This window comes from Gymnogyps californianus, chromosome 5 (assembly GCF_018139145.2).
Source record: "Gymnogyps californianus isolate 813 chromosome 5, ASM1813914v2, whole genome shotgun sequence".
NCBI lineage: Eukaryota > Metazoa > Chordata > Aves > Accipitriformes > Cathartidae > Gymnogyps > Gymnogyps californianus.
Window position 1 is genome coordinate 28088544 of NC_059475.1, and position 23179 is coordinate 28111722.

General features: G+C 59.4%; 1 protein-coding gene across 1 annotated transcript; it reads right to left on the reverse strand.

The window, feature by feature from the left end:
- Nucleotides 1-3044: 3044 nt before the first annotated feature.
- On the reverse strand, nt 3045-22472 carry LARGE2 (LARGE xylosyl- and glucuronyltransferase 2). The gene is made up of 15 exons (XM_050898269.1): nt 22373-22472; nt 9817-9990; nt 9258-9514; nt 8792-8874; nt 8375-8498; nt 7682-7853; nt 7412-7516; nt 7032-7144; nt 6791-6916; nt 6481-6636; nt 6214-6377; nt 5651-5929; nt 5171-5317; nt 4798-4993; nt 3045-4675 (listed from the first exon to the last, which is right to left on the reverse strand). Exons 2-15 carry the CDS (start codon nt 9914-9916, stop codon nt 4478-4480), a joined length of 2220 nt encoding a protein of 739 aa, XP_050754226.1. The 5' UTR covers nt 9917-9990; nt 22373-22472; the 3' UTR covers nt 3045-4477.
- Nucleotides 22473-23179: the final 707 nt, after the last annotated feature.

Genomic DNA, 23179 nt, shown 5'->3' on the forward strand with positions numbered 1-23179 from the left:
CTTACGCAAGTCCAGCACTGGCACAGGCCAGCTCCCAGGGCTGGTTTCAGTGGCCACCCTTCATTTTGGATCCCCAGCGCTGAGGGTTGATATTGCAGCAGCACTGGGAAGACACTGTGCATGTGCAAGCAAGGGCAAGGGCTCCCCTTGCTTCTAATCGAGATCTTGGCCTCTCAGGTGAGGCATGCCAAAATTGAGGTGGGGAGGGCACTTATTTAAAAAAGACAGAAAGAAATCCCTCCGTGCCTCGCATTCCCCTCCGTAAAGCGGGTACTGGCAGTTCTGACACTGCAAGAGCCGTTTTTCGTGGGCTGCGGGCACTGGGAGCAGGCACTGTTGAAAGAAGAGGTACAGTCGCGCTCCGTGCTGGGTGCGGCAGGAGGCTGCGTGTTTCTGCTTGTTCTGGGCTAATGTGTAATTTCTAATCATAGTCTCATATGTTTCTTTACTTTAATTATCACTGGCATCAAAACAGTGATTGACTCTAGAGCCAGGAGTAGCGTCTTACCCGTCAGCTCTCCCTTCCAGAAGGTACGTTGTCTCCGAGTCGTTCCTGATGCCGTGTGTCACAAGCAGCCAAGACCCTCCTTAACGAGGGTTTTTGCTACCGCATAAGCCGCTGAGGCTCGGGCAGCTTCCCGGCAGCCCCATGCAACCAGAGCCAACAGGCAGTCGTGTCCCACGAGCTGCTTCACTCCGGTTACAGCTGCAGGGCCCCCCAGGCGCCCTCTTACACTGGCAGAGGCATCTTGGCCGCCTCTCATAGTCCCACAGAAGCAAAACGCGGGTTGCAAACTCCATTAAGCAAAGATTAAGCAAGGTAACCGGTGGGGGGAGACTGCTAGCACCAACCTGTTCAGGCTCCTGCAGAGGAAGGAAACAACTTTGCTGCGTCAACAGCAGCGGAGTCTGTGGTGCAGTGAAGTGGTGGTGAGCTGCTGCTTGCCTGGGAGGTCTGGTGCAGCAGTGGGATGGCTTCCCACGCAGTGTTTTGTCTTTTGGGGGCTGACTGGCTCTAATCTGCAAACACCCACCATGTTGTCTGCAGCTGAGGGCCAGGCGGGTTGTGAAGGCAGCTCTGCTTGTATAGAGAAAATACTCAGGCCTCAATCACGGCTTCACATGCCTGCGATCGTGCCGGCACCATCTCAGTAGACTTGTTGATACCACCACCCTGCCTATGTGCCGTGCTTCGCCCTGTCCCCCCACACCCCAGCATTTCACCCGAGACCAAGCTGTAAACTGGGAGGCCTGGCTTGGGGTTGGACCAGGAGCTGACGCTGAAGGGTGCCGTGTCCGAGCCCCGGTCCCTCCCCGGCTTGCCCTACTTCTCCGTGTGCTTCTGGTGAACAGCCCTCAGTTCTGGCAGTGCAGCCTCCCGCGGCCACGGGCCTGGCGCTGCGAGGGGACGGTGGCAGCTTCTCTCCGGGATGGGTTTCCGTACGGCGAAGCCATGGCTCTGCCCTCCATGAGCCGGTGCCGCCTGCGCTGCCCCCTCTCCCCCCCAATCTCCCGTCCTTGCAGGCCCTGGTGTAAAATGCCCTTTCTGACTGGTACTGCTCTGTTGTCACAGAATCACATCATGAGAACACCGACTCGTGAGCTGGTTTGGGTTTTTTAAATATCTCTTATTTTTTTAGCCTGATGCTCATAGTGATCTGCAGTCTCTTTGCTGCCTTCAAGTCCCTTGTGGTTTCAGTTTTGGTACAAATGTGTTTAGATTTTAGCAAATTAAAGGGGGGGGAGGGGGTACAGAGCATCTGATCAATTTGTATTTATTTATTTTAACATTTTACTAAATAAAACACAATAAAATCTCTTGTCTCCTTAGCTGTATGTACCAGGTGGGGACAGCGGGTCCCAAAGGCACAGGGGATGGCGCAGTGCCCGCAGAAAGTCCCCAGCCCCGGGAGGGGTTTCTGAGCGTGGCTCTGCGTGATGGCTGCGGCACGCTCCGGCTCGAGGCTTGCTTTCTTGGCAGGGAGAAGGGTGCTGCGTTAGTAGAAATGAATTCTAGCTCTAAAAGGGGCTGTGCTCAGTTAAGAAAATCTCTATGGGCTCTGACTCAGTGGTTGCCTCCAGCTGATGCTGCCCGGCAGAGGGCACATGGAGACCAAAACCGAGCTGGGTTTACTCCAGGTACCTACACCCTTGTAGGCACATTTTGGGCTAAGGACTGGCTAGGCTGGAAAGGATTATCTGAAAATGATGGCACACAGTCCTCCTGCTATAGGCACAGCAGTACACCTTCCCAAAAAACTGCAGAGCCAGCATTTCTGTAGCCACCTCGCCATCAAAGAAACGCCCAGAAGAGGCCTGCTCCATCCTGGCACTGCTCCACCACCATGTCTCTAGCAGAGAGCAAGCTAAACTACTGTCTAGATCTGATCTAAACCTGTCTTGTCACTTAGTGCAGCAGCAGAGCAATATCAGCGAGCTTTGACTGTATTAAACAAAAGCTGTCTGCTAGGGACTGGTCGGGTGGAGCTGTGCCCGGCCTCACGGTGATTAGCAATGTCTTCCCAGCCCCTTCCCAAATAAAGCCTCAACAACTTGCTCCTGGCTTACCACCCTCATCCTCCCCGCCCCCCCACAGATGCGAGGCTGGTGGCTCGTGTGGCCTAAGGGCCACTTTTCATTCCCAACAGTCTTGTAAAGCCAAGGCTGTTCAGCGGGGGAGCCCCAGTTGGTCCCACTGCCTGTGCCAGCCCCGCTGCAGCACCGGGAACCGGCGGACTTGATCCCACCCGCAGTCAGCGACTGCCAGCCATTTCAGAGCTGGCAGGGGACTGGTGCGCCTGCCACTAGGTGACACGGGCATTTCTTTTGCCTGCTGTTGCTCCCTGCTCCCCAACCCTCCCACGGTGCCAGCCAGAAAGGGAAAAGGCTTCAAACGCGCCAGGCAGAGCAAGCCCAGTGACGCTTTTCCCCAGCCGAGGCTCAGGCTACCCCTGCATTGCTCTCCTCTCGCTGCCTTCCCTCCAGGAGACACGTGCAGGCTCACAGCAGAAAAAATTAATAACCAGGCAGTTCTAACAAGGATGTGAAAAAGAATAAAAAAGCTTTAATTTAAAAATTAAATTAAAAAGAGAGAATAAGCAAGAGGCGCTTGTGCCCTTTCCATACCCCGCGCTTTGTATGGCTCCTCCTAGCCACTCCCACCATGGACGGAAATCCTCACACCTGCACAGAGCTGGCTCTTGCAGCCCAGAGTAATGCTAAGGAGAGAACAGCGGAGACTGCAGCAGCAGGTGGCCTGGAGAGCCTCCAGGGCCACCAGCAAAATCATCCGGGAGGAAGAAAGGATTAAAAAAAAACAAAAAAACAGATACCCTAATCATTTAATTCTTATGATAAAAGTATTAAATAATTTAAATAGCGTGAGGAAAGCAATGCATCCTCTGTGCTCCAGTGTGTGTGACAGCAGTGGAACAATGCCCGGCCAAGCTGCTCCCGGCACGGGGATCCTGCCACAGTGCTCAGCTACGGTCTTGTCCAGTGTCAACCACATCCCTGATTGTCGATGGCAACGTCTGTGCTGCCAAGAGCTGGGGAGGAGCAGGGTGCTCCCCTGCCAGGAATTTCTCCAAGCATGTGCTGGCCCACGAAGCTGCTGTTTTGCCCATCATGATGGTTCGCAGCCCTGCCCTGCTGGGCACTGCCAGCCCCAGGACGGGGCTGTCACCGGCATGGCTGCTTCCAGCTGGGAGGTGCAGACCCATTCTCGGAGCTCACTGCTGGGGACAGCAGACAGCCTGTCCTGCTCTGGGAGCTCATCCTGCTCTGGCTGACTCCCACACCGCCAGTACTGGGCCAACCCCACTGGAGACTTTGCATCCATATGGATGGGGAGCAACAATATTTCGCCCTGTTAACCAGCCAGCCATGATCCGGGCTTGAACCAGGTCTCCACAACTCCTGGTACTCCCCGGCCCCACCTCCCAGGGTGTTGGGAGGCTTTCTCTGAGCCTGCTCCACAGAGGATGCAGAAGAATGCTCTACATCCTCGTCTCCCACTGACCAAAGCCCCGGAAGGATGTGTGGAGGATTGGGACCTGGGACCACAGAGCAGAGGCAGAGCAGGGTAAGGTACAGCTCCCAGGCCTCTCAAGGAGCCTGGGCCTCAAGGTGAGGTGAACTAACGAAGGCTGAGAATCCACATCTGCTAAAACAGGGGAAGGAGAAGACCCATCCCCCTGGCCCCTGGCATGGGAAGGTTCCCCTGTAACACAGGAACGCTGCTGCTCCAAAAAAACACTTGGCCACGCCGCAGCAGCTTGACCTGCAGACACTGCCAGTTCTCGCAGCTGGCATCTACCATCTTATCTACAGGCATCCCTTTGCTGGGCTGGAGAGGCTGTGCTGCCGGCTCGGTTCCCTCAGGCCAGGCTGCAGTGGTGGGCCGGGGCAGGAGGGAGGCCCTGTGCCCTCCCTTCCCAGCGTGCTGCTAGCACCCCGCACCCACTGTCCCCGGGCATCACAGGCTCCTCTCGGCGGTGAGGTATTTGAGTGCAGCAGCCCCATACCGCCGCGACAGGTCCTGGTGGAACTCCTCCCGCAGCGTCTGGAGGCAGCCCCGGTACCCCGCGCTCAGGCGAAACTTGGAGATGTCGAAGCTGGGGGCATGGGGCATGTGGATCATGAAGGCGTTGGGCAGGACCAGCAGCTCATACTCCTGGGGGCAGAGCAGCAGCCCTTCCTGTCAGCATCAGCTTGGTGGTACCAACATGTCACTGCCCGGCCAAGACCCCCCAACACCCAGCACCTCCATGGTGCTGGGAGCAGCCCCTCACCCACCTGCGCATCCAGCTCCATGATGTGGGACACCTTGTTCCAGCCGAAGCCCACGAACCTCTGGTCGTACTTGGGGCAGTCTCGCCTCACTACAACGTAAGGCTCGAAGTCTGGCTGCCACGCCACGCGGTACGGCACAGTGGCCGTCCGCCACTTGGCATAGTCAGTTGGGGCATGGCCCTTTGGCCACACATGGTACCTAGAGGGAGAGATGGAAATGAGAGACGGGGGAAAGCTGGCAGCTCCCCAGGACAGAGAGAGGATGCAGGGGATCCTCTGAGCTGGCTGCCCCACAGCCCCAAGGCACAAGGGTACAAAACTGGCTTCTGTGGGGTGTGGCAGCCCCGTTGGACGGCAGGGCAGCTCCAGTCCCTACCTGAAGGTGTAGAGGGAGCCCATGTCCAGCATGGAGAGCAGCTCTGCTTTGGATTTGGGGAAGGTCAACCGGTAGTGCAGGGTCTCGAACGCCGGCACGATGAGAGCTGCCTTCCTCTGGGGCAGCTCCAGCTGCTGGATGGAGTTCCTGTGGTGGTAAGACGGGTGTGAGGTCTCCCTGGCTGTAAGCCGTGGCCACAACCTCCTTCCTCAGCCCCTCCAGGCTGCCCAGAAGGGTATTAATGGGTTTAGACACTTTGCACTGGTGCCATGCAGGGGCAGGAGGAGTGGGACAGCCCTCACAGCCATGGCTGCTTCCTCATCCATTGGTGTCTGACAAAAGCAAGGGCAGGATCCCAAGGTTGAACGCAAAGGAACCAGTTTCTGCATGTTGAGAACTGCTGCCCAGGGTGTTTCCTGCAAACCCTGATGCTTGAGGAGGCTGGCAGGCTGAGCAAGAGCCGGCTGGAGAAAGCCTTACCTGAGGTAATCATAGAGGCCATACATAGGCAGGAAGTCAATGTCTGTCAGAAAGACATATGGCGTCTGCGTGTTGGCCAAGGCCACATTGCGCAGGAGGTTGATGGGGTAGAACTGCCCCTCCTTGTAGACGATGTGGTAGGCGACGTTGCGGCGGGCGCTCAGCACCTCCGAGGCCTGGGCATAGCGCAGGAACTGCTGAGCCTCCGCGTCCGACATGTACAGCGCCAGGCTGATGGGGCCCGCCCAGTGTTTGCAGATGGCCTCCAACATCTGTAACCTGTGAAGTAGAGGGCACTGTGTGAGTAGGAGACCTGCCCCGTGGCAGCTTGGCCAAACCCAGAACTGGGTGCCTGCCAGCAAGCCACATGCCAGCCGAGCTCAGTTCAGGGGGGAGCAGGAGGAATGGCTGCTCCCAGCTTGGGGTGTTGCTCCTCACGGCAAAGCGCTGGCGTGAGGGTGAGGAACCCGTGTTTCGAGATCCCTGGTAGCTCCCAAGCTGTGGAGTCACCCCAGAGGAGTGGAGGCGGGATCCAACCTCCCACCAGCCCCACCAGCAAGTACCTGTCCATGGAGAGCTGGGCCACAAGGGTGACATCGGTGGGGCTGGGAAGGGCCAGGAACTCGTACTGCAAGAAGAACAGGTGGATGCGGTGCTGCGTGAGGTGCTGCCGGCGGAAATCGTAGCAGGGATCATCCTCGTCCAACTCCTCCAGCGCCTGCTGCAGCTGCAATGCCACAAAGGTGAGGGAGAGCAGGAGCCCCACGGGGAGCGGGCTCTCTGCCCACCCCACGCTCTGCGGTCAGGGGCAGAGTCGCAGTTGCCTTCACCTGGTTGCTGGGCAGGCTGGGGAGACTGGCACAGCCGAAGAGCTCCCTGCGCAGCAGGTTCCCATCATACTCCAGGAAGGTCAGGTAGAGGTTGCGAAAGAACTCCACATGCTTGTTCTTCACCCGCAGCTTCTTGGGCGAGTTCCAGTGGATCACCTGAGGGCAGTGGTGTGTCACCCCACAGAGGGGAAGTCAGCAGCACCCAGTGCTCCCCAAGCCCCTAGACCCCATATGCTGAGGCCCCCAGACCACCAGCACATGCGCTGGCCTTCAGGCCCTCCCCAGCCTCAAAGGCAGCAAACCCACCCACCTTGAGATCCGAGACCTCGGTGTAGCACTGCTCCGAGCGGGTGTGATCAGAGAGCTGCACGTTCCAAAAGCAGGGGAGCCGGTACACCAGGGCCGGGTCCTGCTTGATCACTGCGTTAAAGATGTCCTAGGAGAGAGAAAGGTGAGTGCACAGGTGGATGAGGAAGACAGCATGGCCCCGCCGTGCCAGCAGGGCTACAGGAAGGCAGCAGGGCCGACCACCCCGGAGGAGGGACCGCTACCTGATCCGCCAGCGAGGTGGAGAGCATGCTCATGAGCTCCCGCTCTGCCGTCAGCCGCCACATCTGCTCCCAGCCCAGGCGACGCAGGCGGTCGAGCAGGAGCAGGATCACCCCTGGGTGCCGGGGAGGAAAGCACTGGGTCACCAAGGGAGCGCCCAGCCATTACAGAGCTGGAGCACAGCAGCCTGCAGGCCTTCGGCCCCTGGGACACACCATTTCTCTGCGCCCACCCACACGACCCCGGTATGCTGCAGCAGCCCCCTCGTGCCCACCAGACTCTCCTGCCTCATCTCAGCCTTCCCCAGCCTCGCCGTGCCAAGTGCCGCCTCAGCTGGATGCACCATCAGGCTGCAGGGCCCACCCCGGCAGCCCACACTCACCCGTGTTGAAGCCACGTCCCAGGGCTGGCCATGGTTTGTGGTTTTTCCACAGGTTGCCCAAATACCAGTCGCTTTGGTTCTCCACCAGCCCAATCACCTGCTTGTCTGAGGAAACAGAGGGACGTGGATGCAGCCCGTCTTGCTGTAGGTTCAAAGGGCCCAAGCAAACCCACTGCAACAGTGCTGTGGCAGACGGGGACTGCCACCCTGAGCCCAGCACCCAGGGCCCTGCAAGGGCCCCAGCGGGTCCCAGAGGCATCCTGTCCTCACCAGAGAACTTCCCAAAGACAGCCCAGAGCTCAGCGATGTCAGTGGCGAAGGTGATGTCGGTGTCCAAGACGATGACCTTGGAGAGGTTGGAGGGCAGTGCCTTGGTAAGCGTCAGCTTCATCAGCCCGTAGATGCCGGAGTAGTGCTTGTTGGGGATCCACGACACCTCCGGCTGCAAGGCGACACGGGCTCAGGGCTGGGCACGGCCATGCCCTTCCCCTGCCCGGGCAGGACAGCTGTGTGTGCCTGGCACTCCGTGCAGAGACCAGCAGAGGGGCACAACAGAGCTGTGGAGCCAGCCGAGCCTGGAGCATCTGGCAGCCACACATCTCTCTCCCCAGGCCCTTCAGGTGCTCGCTGGCTGCATCTCCTTGTCCTTTGCTCTCACCCTGGCCTGGCTCTTCCTCCAGCCACCAGAACCCCCACCTGAACCCCAGTGTTTCAGTGCTCAGTGGGGGACCCAGCTCCGCCACAGAGGCAATGCTACCCCAAGGGGCCTCCCCACCCCTCCAGCACCAGCCCTGTGCCCCCCTTCTCAGCTGGACCAGCAACAAGTCCAGAAAGGGGAGCAGGTGAGCAAGGGACCAGCAGGAAAAGAGTTAATAAACCCCCTCCCGCTCGCCCCTCTTGGCTGCTCCCCTCAGCCCTCCAAGCACTGGGTTGGGACAGAGCAAAGCGGGGGCAAGTGCCTGCCTTCAAGTCATCGGCGTTGTAGAAGCTGACGTGGACAGAGGGCACCATCCAGGACTGGAAGAGCATCTGGAGGATCTGGTGGGCCACTGAGTCCGTGATGAAGTGAAAGTGGAGGGGGTTTTTCCTGCCAAGGGCAAGTGCAGCAGCACTCAGCATCACAGTGGGAGGAAGAGAACATGGTCCCCATCCCTCCCACCCCTGCCAGGGGACAGACACCAGCCGAGGGGGCAGAGAGAGGCAAACCAGCTGCCTGGGGGAAACAAATCGCCCTCTGGCCCTCTAAGCCTCAGCAGTGGCACAGGGGGGAGAGAGATGCCCTAGAGCGTCTCTCCCACAGCACTGCTTCCCCTGCAGCCTGCAGCAGCTCATCTGGGAACCCCAAACCAGGAGGCCTCTGGCACAGCACCTCCCCATTACCTGTGAAAGAGGATGGATTTCACCAGGGTGACCACATCCCGGCTCGCGTTGTGCCCGGCGCACACAATCGCAACGTGCAGGAGCTGCCCAGAGACAAACGGCGCCTTTTTGAGACTGGACCCCCCCGCAGGGCCCTGTCAGCCCCTCCCTGGGGCTGTGCTACGGGGAGAGACTCCATAACCCAGCCCTTCCCAGAGAGAGGTGGAAGTCCCCTGGCTCAGAAGTGGGGACCAGGAGTCTGGCTGCCAATCTTCCTGTCTGGCCTCCCTCTCTGGAGAAGACACCCCCACCCACCAGCTGTGGTCTGTTAAGCACCAAGGAGAGCCAGGATAAGGCCCCAGCATGGCCAGAGCACGGGGTAAGCAGTTCCAGGCAGGCTGCACACACGTCCATGCTCAGCCAGGATCCCAGCCTCCCATTCGACATTCCCTATCCACCACACCACCATGCCGGCACTATCACCCACCTCACACTTGTGCACCATCCGCTGCTTGGGGCAGGCCGTGCGGTTGCTCCTCTCACCCCTGGGGGGGTCCCCATCCTCGGCGGAGGCCCCCCACTGTGGGTTGCCATCGCTGCCCTCCGCCTGCACCTGGCCGAGCTGCAGCCGGAGCTGCTGGTTCTCCTCCTCCACCCTGCGCACCCGCGAGGCCAGCGCCTCCCGCTCCACGTCCCGGCTCGGCTGCTCGCCCAGGCAGGGCGGCAGCAGGAGGAAGCGGCCGTCTGCGGAGGAGACATGGGGCATGTGATGGGCACGGCAAGGCAGAGCTTGGCCAGGAGGGACCAGGTGTGGATGGTGGGGCAGAGCCCCAACTGAGAGGACCTGGCACACCCCACATGTGCCCAGCTGATGCCACAGCTCTGCTCCTCTGATCCCCAGGGATGCCCCTGGAAATGCAAAGCTCAGATACACCTGCAGCGATTTGCATGGCCACAGAGCAACCACCCCCAGGGCCTCAGCCTCCCCTGCCCACCCTCTGTTGCGGGCTGTCCCTTGATCCGAGGAAGGAGAAGGACCCACTCACATTCGAGGCTGCCCACAAAGAGGTAGAGCCAGGAGAGGAGGATGGCCAGGGTCACCGTGGCTAGCAGCAGCTTCAGCTTCACGCGCCAGGAGCGCAACATGGTGTGCCAGCAGGACACGGGTGGTGAGGATCAGGTTGGCAGCCCGAGCCCAGCTGGCCCCGGCATCCTAGAGCCTGCGAGGGGCAGGGGAGCAGAGAGAGTGGCGTCACCAGCAGCCCTGCAGCCCACACCCAGGTGCCTTGACATCACCCAACAGGACGTCCCCCGTCTCCTGCTCCCTCCAGGACACTGCCTGGGCGAGCACAGCAGCGAGACAGATGCCCTTCACCTCTCCAGCACCAGCCTCTCCCAGCCGGCACCCTCCCGCCCTGTGCTGGGGCATCTGGACCCCCCCGGGGCTTGCCTTGCCACCCTGCAATGGCTGCACAGCCCTCGTGGGGGGGGGACCTCAAACATGGGAGGAGGGAAGGAGCGCTCCGAGCGATTTCACTCCAGCTCTGTTCCTTGCCCCTTGCCGTCCCACAGGCAAAGAGGAAAGAACGAAGGGCTCCCAGGGGAGGAGAGAGGCTGTGCCGGAGAGGTCCTCCCCGAGCCGGGTGGCCGGTCACGGGGTGGTTAATGGAGCCTGCCCTTGAGAGGGAGCGCAGGTCCCTCCCCCACCGCCTCCGGAGGCCGAAGGGGCCGGGACTGCTCTTGAGACGCGGCCTCAAGGACGCGGCGGGCTGGGTGGGAGCGCAGCCCACGCGGGGCCCGGCGAGGAGCCCCGGCTGGGCACGCTGGCTGCTGCCCCGGCCTCCCGCCGGTGGGCTCGGGGGGAACCCCCGTACCCAGGTCTGCCGCGGGCCCAGCGCCCCCCCCCTCCGCTCACAGCTACCTGCCCTGACGAAGTTTGGTGGAAAAATCCCAAACGCTTCGGTGAAACTCACTTCCCGGCACTGCTGGGTCAACGGGGCACGCCGGGGGAACCCCCTCGCCCCGCCGCGGCGGCTCCGGCCACGCGTGCTGTGCGGCTCTCCTTCCTCGGCGGCGGCCGAGACACCCCCCCACCGGGCAGAGCACCACGCTCCCTGCCTCGCTCCCGTGCCCAGGCCCAACACGGGCACGGAAAGCCCGTCTCCAGAGAGCCCTGCCCCGAGATCCCAAAGAGCCAGGTGCCCAGGGCAGACAAAGACCCCACAAAGCAAGGGAACACCAACCTCTCCCCGGCAGGCTGGCCTCGCTCCGCACCCCTGCCTGCCTGCCTGCCTGCCTGCCCGCCTGCTGCAGCTCGAGGCTGAGCCCCTGCCCTCGGCGCAACATCTGGAGGCTCAACAAAAGCTGCCGTAGGGATGAATGGGCCGGATTAGGGTCTGCTCCCCCCTGCACACACCCCGCTGGAGCCCATTGATGTGCAGATGCCCATGGGGCCGCCAGCGCTTGGGGGCTGAAAGAGGCAGCCTGGGAGGACACCACCCTGAGCAGCTCCTGGGGCCAGGGTGCAAACGCCTGCCCACTGCAGGAGTTGCCTGCTGAGGGTGGATGGCAAGCTCGCCCGGAGCAAGGGATATGTAGCAACAGGCTCAGGCTCTGCAAGGGCTGGGGCAAGGCCAGCCTGAGGGAGCACAGCCACCCTAACCCACTGGGGGATGCAGCTGAGCCCCCATGGCAGCAGGCATGGCACCTGAGGGCTGCCCCCCTTTTCCTGCCGGAGAAAGGGTCCTGCTGGCACCACAGCTCCCTGCAAGCGGGGCCCAGCATTGCCCTGCTTCTCCGCTCTATAGAGCAGGCCAAGCACGGGCATGGCGGGGAAGAGGGAGCTGACGCACGGAGCACACCAGGCCCAGGCACCCCTTCTCCCTGCCACAGCCATGAGCTGTGCTGGACCTGGCAAGGTCTCTGCACACTGCTGCCAGCCTGTCTCCCGTCCCACAAGCAGATCTCCACCCCTCCTGCCTGGCCTGGGCATCCCCCAAACTTTGTGTGGAGCTCGCGGCAGGAGAGGCGGGGGGCGAGGCAAGATGAGGGAGGTCAGCCGGCACCGAGCAGTCTGGGAACCCGAGGGACAGGAAAGGGACTTCAGCACGAATGAAGGAAAGAGAAGGCGGTGGCACACAGCAGCACCCCTCCTGCTCCTGCTTGCCCCCGCAGCCCCTCTGGGGGGGCCTCACTGCAGGGAACGGCACTCTGTCCCCAGCCTGCACGTTAGCACGCTACCGGGACGGCAGTTTTGGGGGACAGGATGGGACCAGCAGCAGGCCAGTTGCCAAAAACCCTCCCAGAGGCACCCAAGGACTCCATCCATCCCCCCCGGAGCACCCCCACCCCCCTTGCCATCCCTTTTCCCCCTCCTCACCTGGCTGCTCGCCTGCCCCCCAGGAGGCGATTTCCTTACCTGCCTTTCCCCTTCTCCTCCTCCCCCGGCGCCTCCCCAACCGGCTGGCAGCCCACTGCTGCGGCTCCCTCCCGGGTCTGCCGTTCCCCGTCCTCCCTTTACTCCTCCCTTTCAGATCTGACACTTCCCCCCCTCCTCCTCGCTCTCAAACCCAAGCTCCCCCCGCACGCCCCGCGCTGGCCCCCCTTTCGGAGGAAGAAAGAACAAACAAAACAAGAGATTAAATTTGCTTTCTACTCAAGAGCCCCCAGCGCCAGGGGCACGGAGTTGCCCAAAGTAAGTCGGGAGGAATCCGCCCTCCCTCCAGCCCCCTTCCCGCTCCCAGGCCTCAAATATCCCTTCTTTGCTGAGACAAGGGAAGCATCGGGATTATTTACCCCCTACCCATCACCTGCCGCCTCCTCTCCTGGGGCAGGTGCAGGAGGCTTTGTCCACACGGAGAGATACTCGGAGGGCCTTTGGAAGGCAGCAGAGCCCACCCTGTCTCCCCTTGGCTGGTAGAGAGGGGCTGCACGGCCAGCCCAGGATGCAAGTATGGCAAGGGTGGGGTGCAGTCCTTGCTACCCAGAGAGAAGAGAGATCAGCTGCTGTCTGAGCACTAGCCCCTCACCTGGACAGGGTGCAAACACCACTGTAGGTTTGAAAAGGAAAGAAGAGCTGCCCCCCGATTGCCCAGGCTTGCTCCAGCCCCACCAGCCCAGGAAAGCGGGGCTCCCCAAAGAGCACAGTGTCGCCCGGACCTGCCCAGTACACCGGGAGTGAGCAGGATGGCAGCAGGAGGAGCGGGAGACCAGGGCTGGGAATGCAAACTATGCGGAGACGGGCTCTACCTGCAGCTTCCCCCACCCCTGGCCCCGCACCAGGCCCCAGGCCTGGGGAAAGGCAGCAGGCTCCTGCCCCGGGGCCGGAGTGGAAGGAGGAGCCCCCTGCCCTCCTGCCTGCCTTGGCGGGAGCCTGCTGGAGGATGCCTGGAGAAGGCAGGGTGTGGTGGGAGGAGGCCACCACCGGCAGCAGGCAGAGGGATTAGGATGCAAACTGCCGCAGAGCAATTTAGATGAAACGTAAATTGCCCCCTACCCCGTAACCCAAGGGCGAGTTGCGGCAGCAAGCCCCAGCCTGCCGCGCAAAGACAGAGCAGCAGCGCCTGCAAAGGCAGCCCCCGAGCCCCAGGGCAGGGGCAGGCTGGGTCTCCACCCAGGCAGCACTGAAATCACTGCCCTGGGAGACACATTTACCTCCAGCTCAGGCAGCTCTTGCTTGCCCTTGCAGAGCCCCAGTTACAACAGGCAGTCACTCCTCAACAGCGGCTTTCTGCCCAGCCCAGCCCCGGCAGGGAGAGGAAACCCCCGGGCTGCCCTGCTGCTCCTGAGCCGGCGGCTCCCCAGAACAGGAGCTCTCCCTTTGCTCCCCCGCCTGGCCCAGGGGCACATGGAGCTCAACCCCGCGGCACTGTTCTGTCCCTGCCCCGTGGTATCCATCGTGTAACAAGTGCTCCAGCTGAGGCATCACAGGCAGCGGCCGCACAGGGCTTACCCATGCTCCTGGGAGAAGCCCAGACCTCCTGCAGCCTCCTGCCAACAGCACTGCTCCGGGGGAGGAATCTGCCTCCTCTCCGCACGCTTTTCCCAGCCTCCCTATCTTGCTCGCTCCCGCAAACAAGGGCCGAGCGCCAGGCCCGGTGCAGTGAGACCCAGCCAGGCCATCACCAGCCAGGGCAGGAGCAGGTAGGCTGCTGGGGAGCACAGGCAAAGTGGAGGTGTTTTAGGATGTTTGTGGCGGTGGGGAGGAGATGGCAAGCAGGAAGGCAGCTATACAGCCTCTCCTCCCCCGTGAAACGTTAAAGGCACAGCAGGTGGAGGGGAAGGCTGGAAGCAGCTCTCAGGTAAGGGGCACAATGGGTACCGGCAGCTGTGGCACAGCACGCAAGCGTCCCGGCTGTACCTGTCCCTGCAGCCATGGTGCTCGGCCTCTCCGCCCTCCTTCCTCAGTCTCCTTGCTCGCACCAGACAAGCGCAGCCAGCAGTAAGATGAGAGGTTTCCCAATACTGCCGGTTTCCGACCCCAGCACAAGGGTGCAGGGCAGAAGTGCTGTTCGCAGCAGGTTATCCTCCCTCCCCCACGTTCTCCCTGGGAGCAGGGCGGCTCCTCCTTCGGCAGGGATCGGGGACGTGGCAACGGGACAGAGAGAGGCACCTGGGTCCCCTCTCTTGCTGGGAGAGGCTGACGGCAGACACTGGGGAAGGGGCAGGCAGGACCCCAGTCTTGCCTCATGCCTGGACATCCCTGCCTCCAGTGATGACAGGTCGATAGCCAGGGGACAGGGAATGTCAAGCCAGCAGAGCCAGGCAGCTGCACAAACACCGGGTGCATGCTCACACGAACCTCTGAGGTGTGGGCAGGAGCCCAAGGCTGGCTGCCCAACGGCCATTCCTCCATGCACAACCAGCCTTCGCTCCTGGGACGGTGCACCCACCTGGCTTGCCTCAGGCTCCCCCCCCAAGCTGCCCATGTGCTGGCACCCCGCTCCTTCATGAACCCCTCTTTTTGTAGGAGCATGGCTCAGCCCAACTGGCCTTCGCTCTCCCTGGCTTGGTGACTATCAGGTGAGCAGTTAATGTTTACGGAGAGCTGGCAGTGGGAGCTTTCCCATCGCATCAGCATGTTTCCCCCAGCCCCGCAAGCACAGAGGGGAGCAGCCCTGTTTTCCCACAGCACTGCAGCTGGCAGCAAGCCCCATGGCAGGGTGGGCGTCTTAGCCTGTTGTCTCTCCTAGAGCTAACGTGCACCTGCAGAGGGGATGCTGAGGCACAGCAAGACTGTCTGCAGGTCACAGGACAGCAGCCCTGAGGGGCACAGGGACAGCCCCAGGCTCGCTGCCCCCCCACTGTGTCCCCCCAGGCATTACAAGTGAAGAGGTGCCCTGGCTGTTCCGGGTAAAGAGCTGCAGGGCAGGCAGGAGAGGAGTGATTTCACGGAGCCATGCTGCCTGTTGTCTTACCTAGCTGTAGGCAACAGAAACTGCAAATCCTTCCCCCAGGTCTCACTTTTTGGAGCTGGGAGAGCAGCAACAGTGTAGCTGACCTGCTTAGACTGCCTCAGGGGGAGCACAACACGGCAGCTTCCCCGGCTCGCAGGCGGTGAGAAAGGGCCCGACAGCCGCCGTGAGAGCTGCGCAGCAAGACTGGCAACTGAGAAAAGGCACCATGCTTTGAAGAGAGGCAACTGGGGACGATCTCTTTTGCTCTTACAAAGAGATGGGAGGGGACAGGCTGGTTCCTTGTTCCGCAGGTCACCTTTAAAGCACGTACCGCAGCACCCATCTGACAAAGTGCCTTACGATTCGGGGTCACCTCCCTGTCCCCCTCCCCATGGCTGAAATGCTGCCACTTGAGGGGGGCTGCGCCAGCCGGCGGATACCACACAGGCAGCGCAGAGCGGGGCAGCTGCAGGAATGTACAGAGGCGGAATGGAATTCGGCCAGGAGAGCAGGATTAAAACCCCATGCTCCGGATTACCACGCTGTCCCTCCCTCCCCAGTCTTATGATAAGCGAAACTTAAGTGAGAATGTCACCTTTGTATTTCCCTGGAAAGAGCAACTTGCGGCAAAACCACCACCATATTCTAGAGATAGGATCGAGCAGCAGCCACGGAGCTGGATACCAGCACATGAGCTGTAAAAGAAGAAAGTGTCCCCATCTCCCCACTGCTCCCAACACCACCAAGCTGCAGAGAAAATCCCAGAAAGGTGAAGATCTTCCTGGGACAGCAGTCAGCTGTGCCTCAGTTATGGCTCATTCTCGTGCATCAAGCTCTCCTCAAGCCTGTAAGACTATCACCACACACAATTCTGCTGCTCTAAGAGTTCAGCTTTTTATTCTGCAAAGGTCACACTGAAAAGCCATCTTCTCTTCTCTGACACAAGCATAGCACTTGGGGAAGAGAAGCTAACAGTCTCTGAAGAGTGTTAGTTGAAGCTCCAAGCTTGGCTGAAGCAGGGAGTTTCGTGAGCAGACTGTTTCCTTGTTTCCAGAGGAAAGAAGCAAGTTCAGGCTGGGTCTGACACAGGAACACGCCTCACTGCTTACCTCTCCATGTCTGAAACCCCAGGCATGCATCAGGGAGCAACTCCTCTTGGCAGGGACTCCAATCACGAGGCCCTGCTAGACACAGTCCGCTTTTGCGGAGCGGCACTGCAGCCAGTCTCCCTGTCCGCAACCGGGCACTGGATTCAGCTGCCCAGCAGAGTCCCAGCTGGAGAGAGGGCTGTGCAGGGCACGCGTAGGGAGCCCGGTGCCACAGCAGAGCGTGCAAGTGTTGCGTAGGAGGCTTAAGTCTACCAGACATCTGCAACGCTACAAGTTGGGCAGCTGCATTTTGTCACAACTCTCAGGCAAAGCAAGAGGGGGCCACCCAGCTAGCAACACGGTCCCTAAGTGCTCTCACCTCTGTTAGGCCCAAGAAGCAGCTGGAAGGATCCAGCTGGCAGTAGCCTTCCACCACATCTGTGGGGACACCAGGGCAGCAGAAAGCAGGGTGCTGGCTTGCACTCCTCTGCACATGCTGCATTTGTCTCTCACTGCAGCAGGGGACCAGCAGGATAGACCCTGGAAGCTTGTGTGTGAGCAGAGCGGCAGCACACCGGACACGCTGCCCAGGACACCCACCCAGACATGCCAACGCCACCGTCTGGGTCTCACCCCAGGCTAGAAGTGAGGATCACCTCTCAAAGACCAAGTCACTCCCTGCCAGCAGGAAGCCCATCACCCAAGGGCTGTCCGACGCTCCAGCATGGCTCTGGAGCAGACCACCTTCCCCCAGCGCTCAGCCAGCCCTGTGCCCACAGTGCCAGGCTCAGGGCAAGGGAGCACCCTGCATGTGCATGCCGGTCATGGTTTTCCCACCGAGCCCATTTCCTGCACAGCCTCGTGGGGTACACCAGCCCCACTCCAACCTGGCACCTGGAGGTGACCCCAGTGCCTCCTCCCCCCATGAGACCTTGCCAATGTGCTGCTGAGACCCCCAACAAACTCACGGAGGAGATACCTGTTCAACACACTGCTTCCAGCTTTACTTCCCCGGACTACAAGTTGTTTGATGCCAGGAGGATACTCGGCAGGTGAAGTATTGACACTGACTGGCCTTTTTCTGGGCCTGATGGAACATAAGCCTGACTCAGGACAGCTGCTTTGTCACTAACACAGAAGCTACAGAGTCCTGGATCAAATCTCTTCCACATGCCCTGCTGGCCAGCATAGCTAGGCACAGGAGGGACCAAGCCTGGGCACTGTGCAGGAGCACTACAAGGGGCAGGAGGACCCCGCCTGCCTCTTGAAACAGAAAAGGAGCAGCATTTGGGCTGATCTCCAGCTCCCTTCCCTCTGCTGGGATTGGGTTTCCAATATCTGCATTTTTGCTGATGCCTGTGCTGCAGCTAGTGGCCAGCTCTGAATCCATTAGGTTCACTGTGTCCCGGTCTCCGGATGTGCTCTGGGCATCAATACCTGTTCACCCCTGCCATTTCCTGATGCTTCCGCTGCCGCAAGCCCGCGGCAGACGGCAGTTCCTGGGGTCAGAGCTGAGCAGGGTCCGCAGCCGGGAGTTCCCGCTTCTATCCAAGCCAGTCTGCAGCAAGCCCTCTGCCAGCTCCAGCTCTGCCATCAGCGCAGCTGGAGCACCCAGCAGGCGTCACACCCAATATAGCAAAGGGGTGGGAATTTCACCCTGTGAACTACTGATGTCTTAAGTTTCCAGCTAGCAGTGCCCACGGGTAGGGACTGACAGGAGATTCCCCCTCTCCCAGATCTCCCTCCTCCCTTGAAATGCTCTTGAACAACCTGCACCAGGAGCGGCTCCCCAGTGGGACAAGGGGGACCATATCCCAGCACATCTGACCAGACCTAACCCCTACACATGCTTGTGGAGTCTGCATCATCTCATGCAAAATTAATTAGGTTAATTACAGCAAAAAAAGGAGGCAAAGGGACTCCAACAACGCCAGACCGGCACTCTGCCTGGAAAAGTCCACAAGAGGCATGACACCATCCTCCCCACCACCTCTGGGAAGGTGCCAGGGGCATGGCTGTGAGCCAGGCCTTCAGGTGCCTGCTGTGCATTGTCACCGGCAGAGCTGGGTAAGTGTTTTCGGCTGAATAGTTATTGATTGAAAACTGCAGTTTCCAGAGAGCTCAGAGCTATTTGCTACTTCATGACAAGTTTTGGACAAGAACAAAATGCTTTGTTTTCCAAGCAAAAAGTCTCATTTTGCATTGTTTTGTTTGAAATTGAGCTGCATTACATTTAAAAGAAAAGATAAAGGGTCTCTCAAACTCGGCTGTGTTGGGTTTTTTTCCTCCAGCTTTTCATTTTGGGCACTAAATCAAGCAATTAATTATTTGTTCAGCTCTGCTCTCCAGACAAGCTGCGAGCATCACGAGCCAAAGGGCCGGAGCAGCTCTGCCTAAGCAGCAGTGCTAAGCAGGGTGTTGATGTTTTCTGCGCTGCAGGCTCCTTTCAGACCTCAGCTTGAGCTCCCTTGAGGCCAGCAAGCACTTGCCTGGGGGGAGGAGAGCAGGGTCCTGTGTGAGGGATGGCAGGTGCCCCACCGAAAAGGCATCCACCCGCCCTACTGGGCACCGGTTCAGGATACACAACCAAGAGGTCACAGCCACTGCTTGAAGGACATGCAAGGGGCAGGGCTTCCCGTGCAAACTGCCCTCCACAGTGCAAGCATATCACAGCAAGGTCCCTCACTAGTCCCGCTGGTACCTGGCACTGGCGCAACTCTTCCAGATGCCATCTCTCACGGTGCTGAACTCTACTCCGGCAGCCTCGGCAGCACGGGGGAGCCAGGCACGCACACAGGGCACCACACAAGGAAAGGCAATCCCTTCACTTCCCCTGCGTGAAAAGCAGCTGTGCCGCAGAGGAGGCTGACGCTCACCAAGGTCCAGAGCTCACGGATGCAGCCTGGTGCCTCTTCCACCAGGGACTGGCCCAAACTGGGAGCTGTGGTCAAGCAGCCGCTCCCATGTCTTCCTTGCCCAGAGCTATTCCTGGCACTGGTGCCCTCAGTGCCCAAGCAAGGCTGAAAGCAGAGCTCGTCCACAGAGGAATGGAACAACTGCACTATAAATAGCAAACCAGGATGGCTCAGGACAGGCTCTAAAAAACCCAAGCAGCAACAGTGCCGTCCACTCAGGGTGCCCTGGGCATTTTGTAAGACCTGACGTGATACCTGAGCTATGGAGAGGCTTACACATTGCAAATAGGCTCTGACAACACTGTGGAGGAAGAGCTGCTGGCTGGGCTAAGAGACTGCAAACTTATCTGCAAAAACACATATGGAGCATTCTGCAAACTGGAAATGAGGGGGCAAAAAAGGAGGGGAAGTGGATCCCAAAGCCAGGCAGCGGAAATGAGAATGCCCCCAATACCCAAACTCCTTACTGACCATTCCCAGCACCCCTCCCCTCCTGCTGCTCCTTCTGTTCCCATCCCTGGGGCTTCTCACACTGCTGAGCTAAACCCTGAACTTGCACACCAAAGGACAAAGGCAGGGAAGAAACAGCATACCTCAACTCAACCAAGCAGCAGATGAGTGGCTCAGGACAAAAGCTCATGTCTTCTGCAATCCACAGCAACCTCTGTGCAGTGCCCAGCCCACCCCAGGAGTGGGACAGAGGCATAACAGCTCAGCCCACCCTGTGACCATCAGGGTCAAGTTCCCCTCCTACCTCCAGGAAGGCTCTTATCCTTCCCATCACACTCGTCCTCCCTACTCCCTCTTCCCTGCTGGTGCCTCCATCTGGAACAGCAAATACTCCGCCTTCCCCTTCACACTGACAGCATATGTCCTATAAAGGGATCTCAGCCTCCACAGATGAGGATACGACCGGCCTCACGCAGCACTGCCAGGCACCAGCCTCCCGCTCTCAGCGGGGAGCCCTGTGCTTTCAGCAGTGCTGCAGCAAGGCTCACTTGGGCATACACTGGGAATGAGAGCGCAGGAGAGACGGTTGGGAACATGGGGAGAGGTGTGTACGCACAGGGAAGGCACAAGACCTGAACTGAATCACCCAGCATATAAACACACATGCACACACACACAGAGGGAAGCAGTTGCTTCCTCTGACAGAAAGGTTTTTTTGTCAGAGCAGGAAGACAGCACTCAAAAAACCCCAAAATCAAAACACCAAACCCTTGTTTTATTGCTCCTGGAGCATCAAAACCAGCCAGGGCACAAGAAGCAAAGACAGCCAGTGCTGAATACAAACCCACCTTGAGAATTTCAGAAGCCCACAGCTCACTTCCCTCCTCCCCCACGGCTCTCCTGTCACCCCTCACCCTTCCTCCCCTGCGCAGCAAGCAAGAGGAGAGGTAGAGGTCTCGAGTTTGGCTGAGTTTCCATGCTGGGGACAGAAGCTCGATAACAGACTGGACAGGATGTGAGCACCCGTTGAGGAAGAGGATTAGTAACCCCCTAATCTGCACATTTTGGAGTCTAAGCACTTTACTCTGCTCTCTAATTAAACCACAGAGTGCAGAGATTGCCAGAAGGCAGAGAACAAGGAGGAAGAAGGAAAGGAAACGGAGGCTGTGGCTTAAAGGCTGTTCCTTGTGGCTTAAATAGAAGGCAGGGGTCACTGGTAGGGATGTATTTCGCCTGAAGTGCTTTATGCCAGGGCTGCTGAGCATCCTGTTGCCTCCCCTGATCCAATCCATAGCAGGGCTGAGGGCAGGATGAAGGGGAACTGGCAAGATGGCCTGGGGATGGCGGAGGAGGGAGTGAGGAGCTCCATCAGACTGGACAAAGCTTTACCTGAGGCAGCCTCGTCTGGCCGGCCATGACTCCCCTCCCGAGACCCCCGCCTCCTGGGAAACAATAGGAACACCAGACCACGTTTGTCTTCACTTCACAGACCTGTCTGCACAGAAGGGCCTTGTTCAAGCGCTTATCTGGCTCCAGGCTGGGGAGGGGCCGGTGCCTTGCTGCCCTGGCACCCAGGCAGGACGTTCAGCTCTGTGCCAGGCTCGTTTGGGGCTGCCTGGCAGGGGAAACTTTCCTGGCACAGGTAAAGAGGGAAACCTTTTACCGCAGCCCACGACAAACAAAGCAGTTAAAATAACGGCTGTTTCCCTCAAGCTGTGTTCAGGACCGCACGCCTGTGCCGAGAGGAGGCAGCAAGGCCGAGCCTCCTTTCCTCACTGCTGGCACTTCAGCATGCAGCGGGGACAGCCTCACCAGGGAAACTACCTAAGCAGCGGGGACAGGAGCTCTCTGGGCTGCAGCACGCCACGGCCCCACAGCACGGGGAGCAAGGCAGCTGGTGGCGTAGCTGGGAACCGGAGTGCCGGGGAAGGGCCTCGCCTCCCAAAATGCTCTGCCTCCAGCTCTGCCCCACCAGACTGGGGGGGGGGGGGTTGCGTGTGTGCAGGGGCAGCCTGTCACTCCAGCGTCCCTCTCTTCCCTCGCTCCTATTCTTTGGAATTCCTCTCTTCTGTTTGCTTTGTTTCAGCCCTCAATGAACAGGAAGAAAAGGGAAGGAGCCTTGACAAATCCGATCAAGGCGCAGACACGCTGAGGCTCCCTCCTGCTGGCATGCCAAGCCCTGCACTAATGAGGGGTAGAGGAGAGAGAGGTGGCCACTGAGAACAGTGGCCCCACAGAAACACTTGGTGTAAGGGACAGAGGGAAAAGAAGCTGCTAGGGCAGAACAACACCAGCACAAGCTCCCAGCCTTCAGAAGGGGGTCTTCCCGTTTCCCCTGGCCCAGGGAGCTTGTTCCAGCTCCTCAGCCCAGGTCCCAGTCACCGACTGCCCACTAGAAAACAAGCAATAGATCATAGTATTGTTTGGGGAGAAGGATCCTGACATGCATGTTCAAGGGAAGTTCAACTGAAACAGCCATGGAGATGGGACCACACTTTGTTCCAAGGATTCATGCAGGGAATCTGGTCTTTCCCTCCGGAGAACCGGGCCACGGGGGCTTACAAGTGCCAGTGCTGTCTCCAGAACCTCCCGACAGGTCCCAAATACCCACATGCCCAGTAGAGAGGAAACCCACAGAGCCAAGACCTTCTGCCATGCAATTATCCCCAGTTTACCAATTTGGGTACAGAAGCACTAAGACAGGAAGGGAGCGAGCACATGTAAACCATCTACTTAACAAGCAAGATAACTAACCTTTGGAGGCTGCCAATGTTGCAGGGGTACCTGGGAACAGCTGGAGAAGCTGGCAGGGCCTGGTTGGTGGCTGTGAGGACCACCCTTTAACCAGGGATTCTCAATTTGAAGGACAGATAACACATCTCAGCTGTACTTGAGGGTTTTGGAGCTTGCCGTCATCTGAAACCCAAAAGACAGTCACATGAAGAGCTACTGCATAAGAGAGCTCTGGGGACAGGCCCCTGCACAGCCAAGAGCATCTTAGATCAGCAGCACCCAACACCTTGGTCCTGTCCCTTTCCTCCAGCCTGTTACAAAGCACAGCTCAGTGTCACCCAAGGCTACCCAGACAGCCCATGGAGAATATCTGCGTGCTGCATGTTCCTAGTCCCAGATCACTGCACTGCCCTGTAGCACATTCCCCACCCACAGAAGGAGGACTGTACACGTGTCCCCAGAAGTGCTGGCAAAGCCACAGCCACCGTGCTCCATCGCAACACACGTGAGTCCTCACACCAACTCTTCAGCAGGACGAGGAGCTGGGGGAGGGATGCAAGTTCCCTGGCCCCCTCCCAAACATGATAGCAGCAGCAAGTGTTTAGCTTGTGAGGCAATGAAGGGATTAACTATCATGTCCAGTAACCTGAGCCCCTGCGACATACCCTGGGCAGTCCCAGGAGAGGAGTCAAGGGAGTCTATCCAGCCAGATGCACAACAGGGAGAGAGAAGGGATGAAGGCAGAGGAGAGAGAAGGCAGGCAAAAACCACCATGCAACTTGTGCTGCAGAGAGCAGAGCAGCCTGCACATCACTCCTCCTCAGAGGA

Bases quoted from the DNA above. Each gene is read 5' to 3' on its own strand.
- LARGE2 (XM_050898269.1), bottom strand. From the start codon at position 9,916: ATGTTGCGCTCCTGGCGCGTGAAGCTGAAGCTGCTGCTAGCCACGGTG. The intron at 9,515-9,816 runs GTGAGTGGGTCC...TCTCCTCCGCAG, and splicing joins CTTTGTGGGCAGCCTCGAAT to ACGGCCGCTTCCTCCTGCTG. The intron at 7,854-8,374 runs GCAGGCACTTGC...GTCGCCTTGCAG, and splicing joins ACAACGCCGATGACTTGAAG to CCGGAGGTGTCGTGGATCCC.